The 18452-nt window shown below is 43.9% G+C and overlaps 1 protein-coding gene across 1 annotated transcript in view; it reads left to right on the plus strand.

Annotated features, from left to right (window-relative positions):
- The window catches only part of col12a1a (collagen, type XII, alpha 1a), a 270018-nt gene that overhangs the window by 137065 nt on the left and 114501 nt on the right, over positions 1-18452 (plus strand). The window contains exons 38-40 of the mRNA XM_060831214.1: positions 10809-10928; positions 12108-12254; positions 16989-17105. Coding sequence (XP_060687197.1) covers positions 10809-10928; positions 12108-12254; positions 16989-17105 — 384 coding nt within the window. The remainder of the gene's footprint in view (positions 1-10808; positions 10929-12107; positions 12255-16988; positions 17106-18452) is intronic.

The raw sequence follows: 18452 nt of genomic DNA on the forward strand, positions 1-18452 counted from the left end.
AACATCGATTTTCCTGCTCCTCTGATGCTGTCCGATCTGCTGTGATTTATCAGCTCCACACTTTATCGTCTCTGACTTCCAGCATCTGCAGTCCTTACTATCTTCACGTCTTAAGACTTTCTTGTGTGAAAAAAATAAGTTCGCCTTACCTAGTCTCTGATTCCCTTGCCCGTTATTTCATGCCTGTTGAGCTCTGGTTACTGACCCACGCCAGAGGAAACAGTTTTTGCTGCTTGCTCTATCGAAAACACCTCGTAACTTTGAAAAAAAGCCTCCGTCTGGTTCATTTCTAATTTTGTTAAATCTGTGTCTTGTGGTTACCAACCCCCCTGCCAGTGGAAACAATTTCTCTTTGTTTCCTGTTATGATAGACAATTCCTCAGCGTAGATGGTGATTTTATTACAGCGATCTGGGTAACAGCAGTGCACAGGTTGGGTTACTGGACTAACATTCCAAAAGCCTAGGATAATAATCCAGCTCTTAAATCCCACCCTGGCAGCTTGAGAAATTAAATTCAGTTTTAAGTCCGAGAAACAAAAAGCAGAGATCAGCAAAACGTGTCTGTGGAGCTGTTGGTTTGTATTGAAGCAAAAATGAAGCACTTTCACTTGTGAAAAAAGACCTGCCATTCTTACCCAAGTCTGAGTCTGCACACGACTCCAGCCCATGTGGGTAACTGTTCCTTTGAATGCCTTCTGAAGTGAACAGGAAAAATAGGAATCAGCAGTAAATGTAGACTTTGTTAATAACCCCCACATCCTGAGGGCGAAACAATGATGTACTTGTTAAGCTACCTGTTGCTTACCCACTGTGGAGTATTCATTGCTCCTTGTATTCCTAGGTATCCATTTGACTCTTAGCAACATTTGCAGAGTTGATATCGAATCCCGTACATTGAAGATTACATTCACTGGTCTCCACGTGCGAGAGAAGATGATTTGCAGTTACCTAACGCCGAAAATACTGGAGAAGCTCAGCAGTTTTGGCAGCATCTTTGGAGAGCGAACCAGAGTTAATGTTTTGAGTCCAGTGCGATTCTTCTTTGGAAGCAGAACCACATTGGACTCAAAGCATCAATTTTCTTCTCTCTCTCTCTCTCCTCTCTCTCTGTCTCTGTCTCTCTCTTTCTCTCCAGAGATACTGCCAGACTTGCTGAGTTTCTCCAGCAATCTCTGTGTTTGTTTCAGATTTGTATATTTAGGCTTTCAGATCTGATACACTGGCACATGGCGGGTTAGTTAGCAAATTGGACATGCTTAGTTTTGCTGGGTCCTCCACAGCATTGGTTAAAAGATAGGAAACAAAGGATAGGTATAACTGGGCATTTCTCAGTGTGGAGATGAGTTGAAAGGAGTGTTGCCCGGGATTCAGTGTTGGAACTTTTGCTTTTTCTGATCTTTATAAACACTTTGGAGATGGGTTTGGAGAGCAAAACCTCTAAGTTTGCAGATGATACCAATTTGGGGAAAGCCATGAATTGTGAGGATGATGCTCAGTGACTTCAGAGAGACATTGACAAGCTGGCCACATGGGCAGAAGCGTGGCAAATGAATTTCAATGCAGAGAAACATGAGGTAGTGCATTTTGGTAGCAGAAACACAGAAAGCCATTACAGGCTCAATGGTACAACTTTGAGCGGAATACAAGAGAAGAGGGGCCTTGGGTTTCGTGTGCATGATTCTCTGAAAGTAGCCAGGCAAGTTGAAACAATTGTTAAGAAGGTTTGTAAGATCATCAGGTTTATAAATAGAGGCATAGAGTATAAAAGCAAGCAGGCATGGTCAGACTACATTTGGCGTATTGTGTTCACTTCTGGGCCTTATGTTAAAGCCCTGGAGAGAGTTCGAAGGAGATTCACTAGAATGATACCGGGACCGATGGATTTTAGAAACAAGGAAAGGTTAGAGAGATTAGAGTGGTGTTCAAAATTCTGAACAACTTTGACAGGGTAAAGAAAGATATTCTGTTTCCATGAGTTGCTATGTCAGTGACTAAGGCTGGGGGCGGGTGGGTGGGGGGGGGGGGGGGGGGGGGGGGGGGGGGGCGGTCACAATTTCAAGATTGTCAGCAAGAGAGCTAGGAGTGAGATGAGGAGAAGCTTCTTTACTCAGACGGTTGTTAGGATTTGGAATGCATTGCCTGGGAGAGTGGGGGAGGAGGATTCCATTCCAGGTTTCAAAAGAGGGCTGGATATATATCTAAAAGGAATAAATTTGAAGGGCTGCAGAGATTGAGCTGGTGAGTGAGACTAGCTGGGTAGCTCTTTCAGGAGTCAGTGCAGACACAATGGGCTGAATGGCCTTCTTCTGTACTGTAAAATTCAATAATGCTATGATACGTTTCATGCATCTGCAGTATTTTGCCTTTATTGCAGTGAGGTATCATGTGTCTTAAAGTATTTTATAGAAAATTTGTTACCTTTACTGGGCTGTAGTCATCATCATTAAACAATGTCATCCATTAGTTTTCTCAAACAACAAATACCGCAGAAGACACTGAAAGGCTGGAGTGATATTTTGGTTGGCGTTGGTTGAGAAGTCACGAGGGCCCAGGGCACTGGTGGACTTGCACTAAATTGCCCTCAACCAAGAGGCATGCAGACACTCTTTTCCTGAATATGCACAGAGTTGGCTCTGCCACATCTTAAATTTATTGGCCATCCCTTATTCCTCTTGAGAAAGTAAGACTGAGCTGCAACTTCCATTCCATGTGGTGATGGTACTTCCCGCAGTTCTGTTAATTATGTGGGTTGGTGCAGTACAACTGAGTGGCTTGCTAGGCCATTTCCGACAGCAGTCAACTTCAGGGCATCTTTGTTTTCTTCCATCCTCCAACACATCTCAATCTTTGCTTTTTCACCCTTTGCCTTGGGCTTTGAGCACCCTCAGTCCATTTCACCTACTCCTCCTTCCTCTTTGTCTATAGCATAAACAAAACACCATTTCCAAACCCCCACTCTGATTTGGAAGAAGATTTAGGCTGGAGTCAATACATTAGCTTTGTTTGTCCCTCACAGATGCTGTCAGACCTGCTGAGGTTCTCAAGCACTTTCTCTTCTTATAACAATCAAGAGGGTAACCGGATATCCAGCCTATTTCAGACCAACACAATTTGGACCCAACCAGGACAACCAGTTCCTGTAACAAATCCGAGCCTCCAGCAACAGACTCCGTCCGTATCCTCTGCTTCACGCTCGTAGCCATGTGCCGCCACCTACACCCCCTGCAGTCAGCCCTACCCCAGCTCAGGACAACATTCTCCCAGACCTGCAAAGGACCTTTGCTGTTACTTCACTGCCCCCACCCCCTCTCGGCCTAACACCCTCACCCTCACCTTCTTCCACCTATTGTATTCCCAGTGCCCCTCCCACAAATTCCCTCCCCCCTACCTTTTATCTCAGCCCGCCTGGCACACCAGCCTCATTCCTGAAGAAGAGCATATGCCCAAAACTTTGATTTTCCTGCTCCTTGGATGCTGCCTGGCCTGCTGTGTTTTTCCAGCACCACATTTTTCAAATCCAGCCTAGGATGACAAGTTTCCCTCGCTATACAGCATTTGTGAAGTTGCTTAGATTCTACAGCAATCTAAGTAATCACGGTCATTTCAAAATTAATTTGAGTTCTTAAGTTGTTTTGGTGGAACTTAGACTCATGTTCTGGTACAAGTGATTGCTGTGGGCCTCTGGATTACTAATCCAGGAGATGCTACACAACACCACCATTCCCCATCTCCTCATCTTCTCAGCCTGCAGACATTAAGGCAAATTGCAATGTCTCCAAATGCTGGATATAGTCGATTGTTCATAAACCCAGCACTCCCAGGTGTATTTCAAAATTTTATAGCCAACATCTATTATAAATTGCATTTTAAAACCCAGCCAGAAAAGAAATCATGAGCTGGCTGCCATCCTTGAATCTTGGAGCTGCAATTTGGTGCTTTGAGGATTGGTTTCGTGTTGGAATGTTGTGAGCAGCAGGCCAGGTGATAGGGTACTCAGTAACCTCTGTACTTTACAGAATGTTGGCAGTGGCTCAGTGGGGTAGCAAGCCTAGCTTGGAGTCTGAAAGTTGTGGGTTCAAGTCCCAGTCCTGAAATGTGTGTATGCAATCCATGTTCCACCTCACGGTTGCAGTACTGCAGGTGATGTAAGCAGTAAAATAATATCCTGCCTGCCCTTTCAAGTCATAGTCATAGAGATGTACAGCATGGAAACAGACCCTTTGGTCCATGCCGACCAGGTATCCCAACTCAATCTAGCCGCACCTGGCCCATATCCCTCCAAACACTTCCTATTCATGTGCCTATTAAAGGTTGCAATTGTACTAGTCTGAACCACTTCCTTCGGCAGCTCATTCCATACATGTACCACCCTCTGTGTGAAAAAGTTGCCCTGTAGGTCTCTTTTATATCTTTCCCCTCCCACCCTAAACCTATCCTCTCTAGTTCTGGACTCCCCGACCGCAGGGAGAAGACTTTGTCTATTTATCCTATCCATGCCCCTCATAATTTTGGAAACCTGTATAAGGTCACCCCTTAGCCTCCGACGCGCCAGGGAAAACAGCCCCAGCCTGTTCAGCCTCTCCCTATTGCTCAAATCCTCCAACCCTGGCAACATCCTTGTAAATCTTTTCTGAACCCTTTCAAGTTTCACAACATCTTTCCGATAGGAAGGAGACCAGAATTGCACACAATATTCCAACAGTGGCCTAATAATTTCCTGTACAGCCGCAGCATGACCTCCCAACTCCCGTACTCAATACTCTGACCAATAAAGGAAAGCATACCAAACACTGCCTTCTTCACTATCCTATCTACCTGTGACTCCACTTTCAAGAGCTATGAACCTGCAAGTGGATGTAACAGATCTAGTGTAAATCACAAAGAAGGGAAGCAAGTTCTGCCCAGTCTCTGGGCTGGTATTCACTTCTCAATCAACTGAAAACAAGTGGTCCTGCCACCCAACTGGGTAACCTTTCAAAAGATGCTATACAAATGCAAGTCCTCCTATCAGTTCATCAATCACCTGTGGCTTAGAGAATCCAAGGAAAATGGTGAGCAAGGTGGAGTACGGTTAAACCCTGATGGAGGGATCAATAACCAGGGGCAAAGGTTTAAGGTAAGGGATTCGAGGTTTAGAGAAAATGTGTGGAAGTGTTTTCACCCAGAGAATGGTGAGAATCTTGAATTCGCTGCCTGTAAAACTGGTATTGACAGAAACCCTCATAACATTCAAGAAGTACCTGCGTTTCGATGTCCTCTTGTGATGCCAGGGTAATGGGCCAAATGTTGGAAGACAAGATTAGAAGAGTTAGGTGGTTGTTTGTGGCTGGCACAGGGTCAGTGTGACAAAGATATTGTTTCTGTGCTGTAGGCCTTCATTGACTCTCAATCCTGATAATTAAACAAAAGCTGAGGGAATTCTGCAAAGGAAAGGGGGTTTCCATCAAGTTTTAGACCTATTTTCAGTGTACTTCAGTGTTAGTGAGTGCAAAATGTGGAGGTGGTGAGGCTGGATAAGGAACAAGAGCTAACTAAGGAATTTGGTGGAAGTGGAAATTCGGTTGAAGTGGGAGAGGAAATGCTTTTTTGATGCCTTTTCTCAACTTCCAACACTTAGTGGTTCTTGAAAGGGATTGGTGTATTTTAAGAATTTGTCTTCCATTTAAACAGGGTTCAAACTGGGACTGGAGAGAAATAAATATTGCATTAAATTTATAGCTTAGCTCTTTATCAATGATCCTGAGACAGCGCCTTCCAAACCTATGACCACTTCTATCTAGAAGAACAAGGGCAGCAGATACATGGGGACACCATCACCTTCAAGCTCCCCTACAAGCCAATCAACCATCCTGACTTGGAAATATATCACCATACTATTAGTGTTCCAGGGGTCAAACTTTTTAAGCTCCTTCCCTAACAGCATTGTGGGTCTACCTACAGCAAATGGATTGCAGCAGTTCAAGAACGCAGCTCACCCCATCTTCTCAAGGGCAACTAGGGATGGGCAATAAGTACTGGTTGAACCAGTGATGGCCACATCCCATGAGTGAAAAAAAACAAAGACTAGTTAGTGTAACTATGACAACAGTTGAGAGATATTTTTAAGTTTGAAACCTAATTAGTTAAATAAAGGACAATAAAAGTGTTAGGTTAAGGTATGTGTTGCAGTTGTAGCATTTTGGAGATGGTGAATGCCTGTGTGATCTAAAGCAATCACAATATCACAGGGTATCTGCAGTTTGATGTACTTTGATTCTGAGTTGGTGTTTGAGTTGCAGACACAGCGATGTATCAGGAAAGAGGAACATTACCTGGACCCTTTTGTTTCTGGAGGTGGTATTAGCTCTTAGGATAGAAATGTCTGATGAGCTCCATAGTCAAGGGCAAGAGGGTATGAGTAACAGTAAGGCAGCAGTGGAGGAATCTCCAACAAATACTCTTGTGGCTTGCAGACTTCTTTACTTGCTCTATGTTAGAGTGAAGGGCATCTCCTCACGACTGGAATGAAATGTGCGGACGGAGGATCTGTTTGCAGTTTTCCATGTGGGTCCCAATAATATAGGTAGGCCACAGAAAGAAGTTCTATTTGGGAATAATGAGGAACTAGCAGTAAATTGGAAAGCAGAACCACAAAGACAGTAAAAACTGAAAGGACTGTGAATGCTGTAAATCAGAAACAAAGACAGAAGTTGCTGGAAAAGCTCAGCTGGCCAGGCAATAACTGTGAAGAGAAATCAAAGTTAACGCTATGGGTCCGGTGATACTTCCTCAGAGCTGGACCCAAAACATTAACTCTGACTTCTCTTCACAGATGCTGTCAGATCTGCTGAGCTTTTCCAGCAACTTCTGCTTTTTGGCACAAAGATAATAATCTAATTTTGTGACGATAATGGCCTGGTGGTCACATAACTAGGCTCATAATCTGTGGATTGGGATTTGAATCTTTTGTCTGTCTGGTGGTAAAGTTTTTAAATTTGGGGAGAAGGATTCAGGTGAAAGAAGGTTAGAAATCTAATGATAAAAGGTGAGGAATTAGAGAAGCATATTATTGTGGGTAAAAAGGGAAGTTGAACAGGAAGGGACAGGGAAGTTTAATGATAAGAATGCTTCAAAGAGTAAGTCTGTGCAGGGAAACCCTTTTGGCTGTGCAGAACATCTGCACTAAGATATATGAACAAGTAGCACAAGTAGAAGGAAATTACATAGGTCTGATTGGACATTACTAAGAGGTTGTTAGAGGGTGACCAAGTTTGGAAAATAAACATTCCTAGGAAAACACTTTAAAACAAAACAAACAAAATGGAAAGTGAGAGCAGTAACTCTGAAAACAAAACATGGCATTAGGATATTTGGGAGAAAGTAGTTGAGAACAAAAAAATCAGGAAGTTGAAACAGTATGGTTAAGGCTTGTTAATATCAAGGATCAGAAAATACGATTTTAAAAGGCCCCTTGGTATGTGGATAATGCAAACGTTACTTGTCACTCCTAAGCACATGCCTGCATATTTTTAATATCTGAGTAATCACGAGTGGTGTTGAACATTTCTAACCATTGGCAAATACCCTCACTTGTGACTTCATGATGGAGGGTTAGTCATTTATGAAGCAATTACAACTGCAACATTGAAAAGGCATCTGGATGGATTTATGACTAGGAAGGATTTGGAGGAATATGGGCTGGGTGCTGGCAGGTGGGACTAGATTGGGTTGGGATATCTGGTCAGCATGGATGATTTGGACAAAAGAGTCTGTTTCCAAGCTGTACATCTCTATGACTCTATGACTCTAACAGTAGGTACATTGATGGACATAGCATTTAAAAATAAATGGTTGGAGCTTTTTATAAATGCAATTAAATAGTTGTGGGCAATGTTAATTTTAATACTGATGGGAATATATCAAATTGGCAAAAATATCTGGAAGTTCAGTTTATCAAATGTTTTTGTGATAGATTTCTGGAGCAAGATGTTATGGAACCAATTAGGTATGATGCTATTTTAGATCTAGTTTTTTGTAATGGGATAAGATGAATAAATATCATCATAATAAAAGATCTACTGGGAAGTCGTCATCATAATACCATTAAATTCCACATTAAATTTGAAAACATCATTATATAATGTGGAATATGTGCACAATAATATAAGATGTGGAGTTTAATGTTTGCTTAATTTAAGATCAGCTGTTCGACACTATCATAAAACTTTGATTTATTCCTCATTATGTGTGTGGGGGGTGCATTTACTTTTTCATTTATTTGACTTTCTGAGCAGAAGATGGAGATTTAAGGTAATTGGCATAGAAGCAATGGGGTGATGAAGAGAAAACTTTCACAGTTAGTTCTTGTCATGTGGAATGTAGGAGGGGAATCCAATTCAATAGTTAACTTTCAAAAGGAAATGCATAAATAATTGTGAAGGAGAAATGACCTAACCCTTGCAGAAAGTGCCGAGTCAGTGAGGCGGATTGGATCAATTCTTGCAAAAGCTCACAAACAATGGGCCGATTTGTCTCTGAAATAACTGCACAGAGGCTGGTATCCTGTTACGAAGTCACCCTTTATTTACGTGTGCACAGTACATGGGCTGTGACCAGCCGGCTCAGAGCCAGTCCCTCGAATGAGGAGACTCTGTGACTCTCCAGGTTTCTTGTCTTTATTTCTTGCACAATACATTGGGTCTGACCAGCCTGCTCAAAACCAGTCCCGAGATTGAGGAGACCTTAAGACCATAAGATCATCAGACATAGGAGCAGAAATTAGGCCATTCAGCCCATCGAGTCTGCTCCACCATTCAATCATGGTTGATAAGTTTCTCAACCCCATTCTCTCATTTTCTCCCCGTAACTCTTGCTCACCTTGATAATAAAGAAACTATCTCAGTCATTCTTAAATATACTTAATGATCTGGTCTCCACAGCCTTCTGTAGCAAAGAATTCCACAGATTCACCACTGTCTGGCTGAAAAGTGTCTCCTTATCTCTGTTCTAAAACATCTTCCCTTTTCTTTAAGGCTGTGCCCTCCAGTCCTAGTCTCTCCTACCAATATTCAATATTCTCTATGTTTCAATTAGAATCCCCCCCCCACCCCCCTCATTCTCTGAGCTCCACCAAGTATAAAGCCAGAGTCCTCAAATGTTCCTCATATGTTAATCTTTTCATTTCTGGGATCAATCTCATGAACCTTCTCTGAACAAGCTCCAGTGCCAGTACATCCTTCCTGAGATATGGGGCCCACAACAGCATCCAATATTCCAAATGTGGTCTGACCAGAGCCTGATAGAGCCTCAGAATTACATCTCTGCTTTTATATTCAAATTCTCTCAAAATAAATGCCATTATTGCATTTGCCTTCCTGACTACTGACTCAACCTGCAAGTTTACTTGGAGAGAATCCTGAACGAGAACTCCCAAATCTCTTTGCACTTCAGACTTCAGACTTCTGAATTTTCTCCCCATTTAGAAAATAGTCTATGCCTCTATCCTTCCTACCAAAGTGCATGAGCTCATACCTTTCCATATTGTACTCCATTTGCCACTTCTTTGCCCACTCTCCTAATCTGTCCAAATCCTTATGCAGCCTCCCCACCTCCTCAATAATACCTGCCCCTCTACCTATCTTTGTATCATCTGCAGATTTAGCCAGAATACCCTTAGTTCCTTCGTCTAGATCATTAATGTAGAAAGTGAAAAGTTGTGGTCCCAACATTGAGCCTTGAGGAACACCACTTGTCACTGGCTGCCATTCTGGGAAGGACCCTTTTATCCTCACTCTCTGCTTTCTGCCAGAAGCATCTATCCATACCAGCCTCTAACACCAAGGCCCATATCTTATTCAGCAGCCTCCTGTACGGTACCTTGTCAAAGGCATTTTTGAAGTCCAGGTAGACTCCAGGTAGGCTCTCCTAGGTCTAACCTGCTCATTACTTCCTCAAATCCTTCTAGCAGATTTGTCAGGCATGACCTCCCCCTGATGAAACCATGCTGAGTTTCCCCCTATTTTATCATACTCTTCCAAGTATTCAGAAATCTTGTCCTGCACAATGAATTTCTACACACGACTGAAGTTAGGCTCATAAGGCTGTACTTTTCCATCTTTTGCCTTATTCCCATTTTAATCAGGGTGTCACTTTAGTCATTTCCCAGTCCTCGGGAACCCTCTCTGATTCTAGTGATTCCTGAAAGATCATCACTACCTCTTCACTACCTCTTCAGCTATCTGTCTTAGAACTCTGGGGTGTAGTCCATCTGGTCCAGGTGATTTATCCACCTTAAGGCCATTCAGTTTTTCTAGCACTTTCTCCTTGGTGATGACCACCATATTCAGCTGTTCTCCTCATTCTCTTGAATTTTTGGGATATTACTCACGTCTTCCACCAAGAAGATTGACATGAAGTAATTATTCAGTTATTTCTGAATTTCCTGTTCATATCTGTCAGCCAGACCTCCCTGATTGACCCAGATTAACAGCCCCACATAGGGATCTCATAGTCAATGAGATCCACATGAGCCTTCATTCCAATCTCCAACGTCTCCTTCTATGATTGTTTGTGTTGTGAACCTAGCCTCAGAAGATTCGCCCCCTACATCTTCTATATTATTTCCTGAATGTCAGCAGTCTCTATAATGAGGTGTCTTCCTCTTTATTGTTTATGAATCTTTGCCAGCAGACCTGCTTAGATACCAGCAATCAGCATCAAAGCTCAGAGCAGGAGACAAATCTCAGACATATTCTTTTGCTTTAACTGTGAATGAATTCAAGGTTTTTTTTGTGCTCATTCTGTAACTCTTCTCCTTTACCCCCTTCAGTGGGATTGCTGGAGCCACGCAATCTGAGGGTGTCTGATGAGTGGTATACTCGATTCCGTGTGACCTGGGATCCTGCACCATCTCCAGTCCTGGGATATAAGCTTGCTTATCAGCCCACAGGTAGGTAAACACCACATCTGTGCTGCATATGTCCCATTCGCCTGCTCTTTTACACAGCTTTATTTCCCCTCCTGTGGTTTCTCTGCAGGTAGTAATGCATTGCCTTCAATTTTCCATTTCCATCATTTCTGAGCTCCTTCCAGCTTAAATATGCTGCAGTCCAAGAGTTTATGATCTGCCTCCCCTGGATTTTATTCATCTGGTATTTGGAATAACAAAAGAATAACAAAAATTGCTCGTAATCAAATGACTGAATTAAAACATGACTCACCTGGCCTTCCAGACCTAATATTCTGCCTCTCAATTTTATGTATCTTAGCCAGTGCTTGCTAATTTAGGGAGGATTAGGAGATCAGTCAAGAGTTTTTGGTTCAAGGAAGTTAGCTGAGGGTAGATTTCGGTTGCAATCTCACCCAGATTTATGCAGTTCACCCACAAGTATAGCGGAATCAGGCACTGTGTGCCAAATTCAAAGACCAACACCCCCATTGTTTCATAGCTACCTGACCGAAGTCTGACACAAAAGATTGGATTGTGCATGGTTTCTGAATAAACTTCATCTCTTCACAAGTATAGAGTGAGGCCTAACATCTGTTTTAAGCCCCTCTCTGAAAGTGCTTGGATTGAGATTCAGGCCTGCACTGATCAGGATTCTTCAATCTTCAAAGCAATAACTGCTTTCAAGATAAAATTGCAGAAAATACATTTGGGAACAGTGGCTCTACCTTTCCAGCAATATGACCTCCCGCCTCCACCCCTGCCCTGTACCTGGTCTCTGGCTGATATTCCATGAAACGTGAATGTTTCCCTAATTTTGAAATGGCTGAGCTACTAAGCAAGATGCACCTAGTTCAATAAGAAAATCAGGCACCAGTCTTAATGTTTGTTGCTGAATTGGGGGTGTGAGGCCCAGCCTGTGACCTTGAGCCCAATTTTGGGCACAAAGCCTGAATCTCAGTTGCGTTGTTGCACCCTGTTGAAGGTGTGTATGAATCTATGTTCACATTCAATTGTCAGATTACAATTATACAGAGCTGAAGTTCAACACAACAGGTACATTTATTATTCAATGTTTGTACTGCCCTCTCCCTTCTCATTGACATGGAAGCCAGACTTGTAAAGGAAAAGTAATTTGTGAGAGGAGGTCGAATCTAAAATTGAATGCATTGGTTGTTCCAGGCAGTGATGAGAAAATGGAGTTGTTCGTGGGGGATGTGACATCTTACACCCCGCAGAATCTGAAACCTGGGACACCGTATGATGTCAACGTCTACGCCATCTACGATTCGGGGAGCAGTGGGCCATTGGAAGGCCAAGGCACTACCCGTAAGTTAATGAGGCCGAATTTATATTTAGGCAAAGTGGTGCTGCTTTTGGTTCCTTTTCTCAATCATTCCTCAAAGTTCACCACCGGCTTTACCCGCTGGGCCTTAATCAAGAGCTTGCCCCTAGTTTTGCACAACATGCTGCCATTGACAGATTGAAGGTCACAGCTCCTTGGTATAACTGCCTGGCAGTGAAGGTGCCATGCTGACAATGCCAACCTACATGGCTTCATTTGTGGGTGGGCCACTTGCATGGACAAGAGGGACGTGATTCAAGACAAAGGGATTGGTGTTTCTCTTCCACACATAGATTCGGAAATGCCTCTTTTGTTGCAATAGGACAAATTTGCAATGCCATCCCACCAGCTATGCTTCCCCGAGGATTCACTGAGTTTCAGTCAGAGCCTAAGCTGAGCCACATGGACTGTGAGTGCAGCACATCTCCGTGTTGGACAGGGCAGGGGTTTGGACCTTGCCTCTCAGCATACCTTGGGAGCAATGCCCTGTGAACTTGCTCCCAGTTTCCATTCACTCACAGGCCATTGGTGTTGCTGGGAATACCAGCATTGATTCACAATCCAGTGAGACACTATTTAATGGGCAGGGTCTGGGGAGTAAGGCAGGACGAGACTCTGAACACATGAACAAGGTACAAGAGTAGACCAATTGGCCCTTCAAGCCTGCTCTGCCATTCAATAACATTATAGCAATTCGAATTTTAACCACAATGCTATACTCCTAACTCTCTGATAATCTTTCATCTCCTTGGTAATCAATAATTTATCTACCTCAGCCTTAAAAAAATTGAAAAATTCTGCATCCAATGCATTTTAAGGAAGGGAATTCCGAAGACTCTCAACCCTCTGAGAGATAAAAGAATGTTTCCTCATTTCCATCTTCACTTTCCAAGTGACGCAGGTGACAAGTCTGAAAGCCGACAGTGGACTGTTCTGTGCAGCGATGCTCAGGTGGCCCTGGATGGACCAAATGGTCATTCTCAGGTTCAAACACATTGTGATGCTCTTCTTGATACTGAGAGTGAATGCAGAGGAGAAAAAAAATCACTTGCTCACACTGAGGGGTTCGGCTGTGATATCCTACTTTCACATAGAGTTTGCAAGGGGAGCAAGGTACTAATGGTTTGAAGATTAATTGGAGAGATCGAGAAAGAAATAATATTTTGAAATATCTATTCTCAGGGCATGTCTTCACTGACAAGGAGGGCGTTTATTTCCTTAACAAGATGGTGGGTTTTTTTTAACCCCTGTAACATTACCCTAATATCTTTCTCTCAGCTTCTCTATTTCTTACCTTTAAGAGGAGTACACAGGCGCTGATTTTACTTTGCACCAATCTGCTTGTGGCCTCCCTTCGCTCCCCAGACATATCACACATTGCCTTTGCAGGATGAATTTGTTTTTTTTTGCTGAATGCTGATTTCCTCTGGGATTATACTGATGGGCTGCCAGGTTCATTGTAAGCACTGGCCAGTGTTAAATTACCAGCCCCTGCACGCGCTCAGTTTTCACTCCCCACAGAAAAGTGGCAGGATATTCCTGTCAACCCTTTGTTCCAGCCAACACAGACTTCACACTTTCAGAGTTCAAGCCAACTTGGAGGTCGTGTGGTGAAAAGTTTATTTCAGAATGTAGGTGAAAAGATTAAAGCATCATCATTGAGCCTAACCTGCTGTATGAAGGTCAGACACTTTATTGACACCCGTCAGATGTCCCCTTTTTATCTATCCATTTTAAAATTTCTTTGCCCCTCTTTCCCAGTTTCCTTGCTTCTTTAATATCTCCTGTATTGGATACTCTTCCCCCAACCTTAGTCTCAACACTCCCTACTAGGCGAAAGTGAGTATTGCAGATGCTGGAGATTAGAGTCGAACGTGTGGTGCTGGAAAAGCACAGCAGGTCAGACAGCATCAGAGGAGCAAGAGAATTGACCTTCCTCAGGAATGAGGCTGGGAGCCTTGGGGGTGAAGAGGTAAATTGGGACGGTGGGGAGATGGGGGAAGGGGGGCTGGGGTGATGGTAGCTGAGAGTGCAATAAGTGGATGGATGTGGGGGTAAAGGTGATATATCAGAGGCGAGGGTGGAGTGGATAGGTGGGAAGAAAGATTGACAGGTGGGATGGGTCATGAGGATGTTGCTGAGCTGGCAGCTTGGAACGGGGTTAAAGTCGGGGAACGGGAAATGCAGAAACTGGTGAAATCCACATTGTTAGAGGGTTAGAGGTTCGAGGGTCACAGAACATGGGGTTAGAGGGTCCCAAGGTGGAAGATGAGGTGTTCTTCCTCCAGGCAACGGGTGGTGAGGGAGTGGCGATAGAGGAGGCCCAGGAACTGCATGTCCTTGGCAGAGTGGGAGGGGGAGTTAAAGTGGTCGGCCACGGGGCAGTGGGGTTGATTGATGCGGGTATCTGAAGCGCTCTGCGAGTAGGTGTCCTGTCATAGAGTCATAGAGAGGTACAGCATGGAAACAGACCCTTCGATCCCACCCGTCCATGCCAACCAGATATCCCAACCCAATCTAGTCCCACCTGCCAGCACCCAGCCCATATCCCTCCAAACCCATCCTATTCATATACCCATCCAAATGCCTCTTAAATGTTGCAATTGTACCAGCTTCCATCGCATCCTCTGGCAGCTCATTCCATACACGTACCACCCTCTGCGTGAAAAGGTTGCCCCTTAGGTCTCTTTTATATCTTTCCCCTCTCACCTTAAACCTATGTCCTCTCGTTCTGGACTCCCTGGCCCCAGGGAAAAGACTTTTCCTATTTATCCTATCCATGCTCCTCATAATTTTGTAAACCTCTATAAGGTCATCCAGTGCTCCAGGCAAAACAGCCCCAGCCTGTTCAGCCTCTCCCTATAGCTCAACTCCTCCAACCTTGGCAACATCTTTGTAAATCTTTTCTGCACCCTTTCATGTTTCACAACATCTTTCCGCTAGGAAGGAGACTAGAATTGCACGCAATATTCCAACAGTGGCCTAATCAATGTCCTGTACAGTCGCAACATGACATCCTGACACATGTACTCAATACCTGACCAATAAAGGAAAGCATACCAAATGCCTTCTTCACTATCCTATCTACCTGTGACTCCACTTTCAAGGAACTATGAACCTGCACTCCAAGGTCCCTTTGTTCAGCATCACTCCCTCGGACCTTGCATTGGGAGCAACGGATACAATCCGCTCCACCCTCCCCTCCAACCTATCACCTTTGCCCCCACATCCATCCACCTATTGCGCTCTCAGCTACCTTCACCCCAGCCCCACTCCCCTCCCATTTATTTCTCCATACCCGAGGCTCCCAGCCTCATTCCTGATAAAGGACTTTTGCCCGAAACGTCGATTTTCCTGCTCCTTGGATGCTGCCTGACCTGCTGTGCGTTTCCAGAACCACACTTTTAACACTCCCCACTGTCCTTCCATATTTTTCAGCTTGAATCTCTCTTAGATAGTCTGTAGCTTCCCTCTGCATCTCAGAGTGGGCTCCATAGGGACCATTGTGGAACTCATTGCTTATGACCCACAAGGCCCTAACCGCCCCATTCTCCTCTCTCATAATATTGTGAGTGGTTTTAGGCCTCATATCTAAGAATGGATCTGCTGGAGGGGTCCAGAGGAGATTTACAAGAATGATCCTGGGGATGAAGGGTGTGTCATATGAGAAGTGGCTGAGGACTCTGGGTCTCTATTCGATGGAGTTTAGAAGGAGTAGGGAAGATCTAATTGAAACTGACAGAATACTGAGAAGCCTGGATAGGATAGATGTGGAGAACATGTTTCCTCAAGCAGGAGAGACTAGGACGTGAGGGCACAGCCTCAAAGTGAAGGCACACCTCTTTAAAACTGAGATGAGGAAGAATTTCTTCAGCCAGAGGATGATGACTTTATGGAACTCATTGCTGTAGAGGCAAAGTGATTGAGTGTATTTAGGACAAAGATAGATGGGGATCAAGGGTTGCAGGAGAATGGGGTTGAGAAACATATCAGCCATGATTGAATAGCAAAGCAGAATCAATGGGTAGAATAGCCTAATTCTGGTCCTATATCATATGTTCTTATGGTCTTGCTGAATGAGCCATCTTGTCAGGGGGAAGAGAGGATAATCCTTCCAATCTTCTCCATTTCCAATCACCTTCACATCCAACTCATCACTTGCCATGTTGACCCAAAGAATTCTAGCCACATTTCCCAACAGAAAGTCATGTGAACAAAGCCCTTACCACCTCTCAGCTGAGGGCTGATAACCCCTTCCTCCTGAATGAATCCTTATCTGTTACGCTGTAGATTTAACTACTATCTCTGCCAAGTCCACCACGATCGTAGTGTAGCACGTGTCACTCTTACCCACCTTACTTGTTCCCCACCATTTCTCTGGCACTTTCTGCTTCTCCTCCATGGCAGGGTGTGAGGAGGTAGGGTGGAGTGGAGAAGGAGAGAGGTGGTGGTTTCCTCCCCTCATGTTTGGATCTCATACAGATTAATTGATAGAGTTGGAGTTTTGTAATCTTTGTGGCAACTCCGTTATCACGGGTATTGGTGAAAAAGAAGCCGATGGACCGGGGGGACTTGTCTCATTCTGTAATCCCTCGGTTTCCAAATATCCAGCGACCTGTGACACAGGATATCAGCTGAGCAGTGATGTGCGCGGTGATTACTCAAGTTGCTCATGACATTGGATGTAATGTTCTTTGGTTTTTCTCTTTCTCTCCTAGTGTACCTGAATGTGACAGGAATAAACACGTACAACGTTGGCTGGGATACCTTCTGCATGCATTGGAATTCTCATAGGGCCGCAACCTCCTACAGAATAAAACTACAACCAGTGAATGGTAATCAGAGATTCTAGAAGGATTTTTGTTGTTAACAACCTGCTTGTTTTTACATCTTAGATTAGACTAGTTAGGTGGGTGTTTTTGACTGGCACAGACGTGATGGGCCCAAGGATCATTTTCTGAGCTGTAGGTCTGAATGAATCTATCATTTTGATATTTATCCAATGCACAGCAGCCTATATCCTACCAAGTTCCACTTACTTAGCTTCCCTGTGCTCCTGACCTCTATTGGTTGTTTATCCAGTATCCTTGGAATTTAAGATTCTTCACCTTGTTTTCAAATACCTCTGTGTCCTCTCCCCTTTCCTTTAATTCATTTGTGGGACTTGGGTGTCACTGGCTGGGCCAGCATTGATAGCCCATCCCTAATTGCCCTTGAGAAGGTGGTGGTGAGCTGCCTTCTTGAATCGCTGTGGTCCACTTGCTGTGGGTTGACCCACAATGCTGTCTTAGCCAGATCATAAATTTTTCAAGTTCTCAGTGTTCTTGATTGGTCTATTCTCACACTTCCTTTCACCCACGATCCATCACTCAATAAACTTTCACCTCAATGCTGTCAGTCACCCAGTAAACTGATATGTTCTGGGAGTGACTCAGTGTTGTGACTGGAGAGGATTAGCAAAAGAATTCCAAGACATGGATAAAAGGATAGGAAATTGGATGGTGCAGTGGGTGAGGTGGTGACACTGGCATTTAATTTTCAGCAGCTGTGGTTTGAATTCACTCCAGATTAAGTCTCCGTTATCCAGTCAACTGTTGCATCTGGTTTGAAAACCAGAATAGGGGCGTCAATTTTGTCAGCATAAATCTGGCCTGAATTAAGATTGAGTTAGCAATGCGACTTGAAGGCAGGATGGCACTGGTGTGAAATGGAAAGCCTTTCACATTTTCGAGCTGACCCATGTTGTTAGGACAGTGTAACGGGAGTTTTTACAATGCATCTCAAAGTGATGTGTTTAATAGTGAACTTGCACATATTCAGTGACATCCATGAGCTCAGTATATCCTGAGCTCAGCCCTCAAATACTTTTGAAGTCACTGTTGTAAAGTGCTGGCCAGTGCAGTCCTTCACTCAATTTCTGCACAGCAAGCTCCCATTAACAGTAAATGATAACAAGTCCCTCTGCTTTAGCTGTTTGGTAAATGGTCAATATTAGCCTGAACACTGGGAAAATCTCCCCTGCTCTTCTCAAATAGCCTCACGGGGTCTTTTATGTCCAATTCAGGGAGCAGATGAGGCTTGACATTTCATCTGAATGATAGCATCTTCAATTGTGCGGCACTCCATTAGTACTGCTCAGGGGAGTGCATGTGCCTGAGTATAGATGCACAAGTTTAACCAAC

This window comes from Hemiscyllium ocellatum, chromosome 10 (assembly GCF_020745735.1).
Source record: "Hemiscyllium ocellatum isolate sHemOce1 chromosome 10, sHemOce1.pat.X.cur, whole genome shotgun sequence".
Taxonomy (NCBI): Eukaryota; Metazoa; Chordata; class Chondrichthyes; order Orectolobiformes; family Hemiscylliidae; genus Hemiscyllium; species Hemiscyllium ocellatum.